The sequence below is a fragment of the Sinocyclocheilus anshuiensis genome, unplaced genomic scaffold (assembly GCF_001515605.1).
Source record: "Sinocyclocheilus anshuiensis isolate Anshui unplaced genomic scaffold, SAMN03320099.WGS_v1.1 scaffold708, whole genome shotgun sequence".
In the NCBI taxonomy this organism is placed as follows: Eukaryota; Metazoa; Chordata; class Actinopteri; order Cypriniformes; family Cyprinidae; genus Sinocyclocheilus; species Sinocyclocheilus anshuiensis.
The window spans coordinates 2,789,950-2,794,949 of NW_015555881.1; the positions used below are offsets into that span (position 1 = coordinate 2,789,950).

Consider the following 5,000-nt stretch of genomic DNA (forward strand, 5'->3'; position numbering starts at 1 on the left):
TGCTTTGAATGATGCGCCCTCTTGTGGCCTCAGGAGAGAAGCCAAAAGCTTTTCTTCACCCTAACTGAAATTATGCATTTCAAATTCTAATATAATTCGAATTTTGCTAATATTTAAGTACAAAATTCGAATTTAGTTTTTCAGCCATTTTGACAGCCCTAATATTAATTCTAGTTAGCTATAGCCTACTAATCCTGGTTTCTATAAGCAGCCACACACTCACTCTGTCGGACATGCTGTCCCCGTCCCGGGACGACAGCGACTCCATGGACCCCCGGATCACAGGACTGACCCTCAGCAGGGTCCCGTTGGAGCCGCTGGTGCCGTTGGAGCCCAGGTAGAGCTGGTACTTGGGGTTGGGACGGACTTTCGGGGTCGTGGGCTCGTCCTCGGACTGAGGACTGCTGTGCTGCTTCTCGCCATTTAGATTGGAATGCTGGGTAAGAAAAGCAAACATCGAAAATCAAGCTCAGCGTCATAAATGAGTGAGGACAGAGCTGCTGTTTGAATCATAAATCAAAACACAAACGCTGATTATTACAGCAGATCAGATGCATGTTGTGTTACAAACACTCAGAGACACACATGCACATCTAAAGCACACAAATCATGCACAAGGTCAAATCATTGCCATTACTTGTTTTTTATCACCTATAACAATATTTATAATTTTATTAATTCAGTGTATTATATACAGTATGTGCTACTTAATTGTAGTTTACTGAGCTGTATTTGCTTTTTACCTGTATTTTTTTTCTCATTTGTTTTTAATTATTTTTTACCTTTTTTTTTTCTTAATGTACACTCTCCCTTCTGAAATAAAAATAAAAATGAATATAAATGAATGAATGAATACCTTAATATAATAAAATGCAAAAAAATTATTTTATTTCAGCTATTTGCCAAGGCAATATTTCTCATTTTCATTTAGTTTAACTTGATCCACTAAAACAACTAAACAACATAAAACTTAATAAAAAAATATATAGATATATTTACAATAATAGTAATAATGATGAAAAAAATACAAAAGAACTAAAATGACTAAAACTTTACATTTAAAATGAAAAATATAAATAAACATTAAATAAAAATGAAACAAAACACAAAAACAGATTAAAATATTAATGAAAACTATATATAAATAAATGTTAACCTTAGTAAAATAGTGCAATAAATTAATAAAACGAAAAGAAAAAAAAATAATAATAAATTTCAGCTATTTGTCAAGGCAACATCTCATTTTCATCTAGCTTAACTTGATACACTAAAATAACCAAAACTGATTTAAAAATTAATAAAAACTATATGCAAATAATAATAATGACAGAAGCACAACAAAATTCTTAAAACTTGAACTAAATTTAAATTTAAAAAATAAAAAGCAAAACATAAAGCCATTCAAAATATTACTGTAAACGATATAAACTGGTATCTCGATGACACTAAAACAACACAGCAACACAGTGTTCCTGTGGCTCAGTGGTAGAGCATTGCGTTAACAGCGCAAAAGGTCGTGGGTTCGATTCCCAGGGAACACACATGAATGCACTGTAAATGCATAAATGTAAACACAGCTCATGCACAGACAAAACACTGTCAGGCTGGAGTCAGCTGGATTGGTTAGTGTCGGCTGACTGATCAAGCGTGTGAGAAATCAAAGGACTGTGATTGGCTGATTCATGCGTGTCAGGAGATTCACAGTGAAGCAGCGCGGTCGACAGGACGAGACGGGTCCGATACGAGAGCCCTCGGCCACTTACCGGACCGGGATCAGAAGCGTCTGGCTTGTCTTTACTGTGCTGGGCCTTCTGCTCGTCATCGCTCTTCTTCTCTGCTCCGTGACGTTCCTGCTCAGAGGCTTCTTGTGTTTTCGGTTCTGACAGTTCACCAGAGACCGGGTTCTGGCTCTTCTCTCTCTCTCTGCTTTCATGTCTCATTTTCCCAGAATCCCATGCGCTCACGTCTTGCCTTTTGATCTTCAGCGAGCCGAGGCTTGGCAGCGGCCCGTCAAACCTGTATATGAGATCTTTAACGCTTCCAGAGCGCGTCAGACTGGATCCGCTGACTAGCGCCGCCTTCTTCCAGTCCTCATCCTCCAGCGTGACGCTCCTCGCTTTAGACGATCTTTTCGGAGCGTCTACATTGTGCTTCGAGCCTTTCCTCTCTTTTCCCTAGAAATACATCACTCTGATTCAACACACTTTGCTTTTCTGAAGAAACATTCTTAATTTCACCCGCTAGAGTTGTGCAACTGTAATATTCTTGAGGGAAAATACAGATGTCCGTGTTACGAAAGAACCGATGCATTACGAAACACACAGGCACCGCTTCACCCAGACAGAAAAAACGACTGAAAAGATCTGCTCTAATGAATCACTGATTCATTCTTTCCATACCATGAAAATAAAAAGTACGCTAGTTTTAGAGTCTCATTGGTTAGACTAGTTGTGTGTGCATGTAAACATTAGCATGCATCTTCATTTATTAACTGAAAATTCATATACTTTGGCACTTTCGGCCTCAGTTTGGTCACAAACTCTTGTGCAAGGGTTTGTGGGCAATAATAAGCATGCATGAATGCATCGTTTGAAAATCCATGAAAAATAATGAGCAAGTGTTATTTTATTTAATGCAAAGTAATTAAAAGTAACTAGTTCTTTTCTTTCCATTAAAAGCAACAATGCATTGTAAGTGCTGGTGGGGCAAACAAACAGCAAAAATAATTGATAAAGTATGTTTTTACTGTCAATATTATACGTATGTTTATATAATTATATATCTGAAAGTATAATATAATATATGGGGATTTTTAGCATACTATGAGTGGGCACACGCTAATTTTTATCTTGCACACTTCTCAAACAGGAAAAAATATTAAAACATAAAAAATAAAAACAATATATATTACAACAGTATATTTTATTTTTAAATAATATTATTAATAATATATTTAATACAATTTTTTTTTTTTGCATTATTATATTTAATGCACATGATATAAAGTAAAAAGCAACCATGTTTGTTGGTGGGACTAACACAAAGCAAAAAGTTATGCATCTATATGTCTGGCTAAAAGGAAAAATCAGGGGGTTTTGGGTTAAAAGCATGTTTCTTAGTAGACTGCGTTACGACATGCTACTGTGAGCTTAAAGGGATCAATGAATGAATTCACATTATATAAGCTCCGATGCTCGCTATAGCAGCTCTTTTACCATACAGTTTTTTTACCCTTCTTAAAATACAAAAATCCCAAACAGCTGGCCGTCAGTAAACATGTACACATGCTCTCGCACACACTAAACACTCTGGAATCACCATCATCCAATATATCAATTAATAAAGTGTAATTATGGAAATGGGTGATTTTGAGGCCTAATCCAGGGACTCGCCCAGCGCTCTTCCCCAGGGACGCTGCACTGATCTCTGGATAACGGGGTGGGCAGCTCCCCGGGTCACTCTGAGGGGATTATCGCTTAATCTATGATTTAATGCGATTAATTTGTTTTCAGTTGCATGAAACATTAAATAAACTAAAATAAAAATGAATAAAAAATTTTTTTTTTCTTAAAAAACAAACAAACTTTAAAATGAAAATGAATTCAAATATTAAAAATAATAATAGCATCTCAAAATATTTAATAAAATATTTAGTGTAAATATTTCAGCTAGTTCTCAACATTTCTCATTTTCATTTAGTTTAGCTTGATGTAATAAACTAAAACTGAAATAAAAATGAATAAAAACTATACAGACATATTTAAAAATAATAATAAAAATGACAAAATCAATAAACAAATGTACTAAAAAAATGTAATTAAAATGAAAACAAAAAATATAAAAAATAAAAACAAACACAAAATATTAATAAAAATTATAATAGTATCTCAAAATATTGAATAAAATATTTAGTTTATTTCAGCTAGTTGCAATTTTTCATTCTCATTTAGTTTAGCTTGATGTACTAAAACTAAAACTGAAATAAAAATGAATAAAAAAAACGATATAGATATATCTAAAAAAAAAAAAAATAAAAAAAAATAACAAAAACACACCACAAAATTACTAAAAAATAAAAAAAAAAAAAAAAAAAAAAAAAAAAAATCTAAATATTAATAAAAACTATAACAGCATCTCGGTGATACTAAAATAACTCTGTCTGGCTAAAGGACACATCAAGAGAGTTTTTGGGTTAATATATAACAAGATTACACAATAGCATGGTATTATCATCTTTACCAGGGTACTTGAGAAGCACTGATCTCTGGGTAACGGGTCAATGCCAATCACTTACAGTATTTAAGAGCTCAGAGGGGATTATCACTTAATCTACGATTTAATGTGATTAATTTCCACCAAATCTGATCTGATTCTGCGGAGCGTCCCGCGGGACGAGGCTGCGTCTGCGTTTCGGAGCAGTAAATTGAAATAAATGACATCATATAAGCCTGTGACAGCCTGGCATTTATGAATATGACAGAGATGATTAACGTTATGAAGATGCGACAAAAACTCCTCAAAATCCCTGAAGCCATGATGATCGCGGAGCCTGTTGCTGTGGCAACAGCAGGTCGCCGCGGCACCTTGGCGATGGCATTCGGGGGCGGCGATTAGTATGCAAATGAGGCGGGGTCACGGGGGCGTGAGAGAGGGTCGCGTCGCTCCAGACGGGACGGATTTTTCCTTCAGTTCCCGAATCACTCGACATCTGCCTCATTCACACAGCAGTTTAACATCTATACGGCAGAATCTCACCAAACCGGTCAAGAGCAGCTCATGTTTTACACCAAAATCAAAAGAAAAACCATACAGTGTGCATTAAGAAAATGATGCCCATTTTAGGACTTTATTGTATTTTCATGACAATTAAACATCTCTGCCTAGTTGTCATTATTATGATAATATTTTTAAAGAATTTTTAAATTGGATTTTTTAAAGAACATGTCTCTATTATATATTTAACTTCAATATTAAAATAAAAAATATATTTAAAAAATACA

The 5,000-nt window shown here is 34.7% G+C and overlaps 1 protein-coding gene across 1 annotated transcript in view; it reads right to left on the reverse strand.

The window, feature by feature from the left end:
- LOC107675715 (cingulin-like protein 1) overlaps positions 1-2,197 on the reverse strand; it is a 15,417-nt gene extending 13,220 nt beyond the window's left edge. The window contains exons 1-2 of the mRNA XM_016470129.1: positions 1,764-2,197; positions 224-436 (exon numbers count right to left, since the gene is read on the reverse strand). Coding sequence (XP_016325615.1) covers positions 224-436; positions 1,764-1,940 — 390 coding nt within the window. The 5' untranslated portion in view covers positions 1,941-2,197. The remainder of the gene's footprint in view (positions 1-223; positions 437-1,763) is intronic.
- Between the last annotated feature and the right edge of the window lie 2,803 nt (positions 2,198-5,000).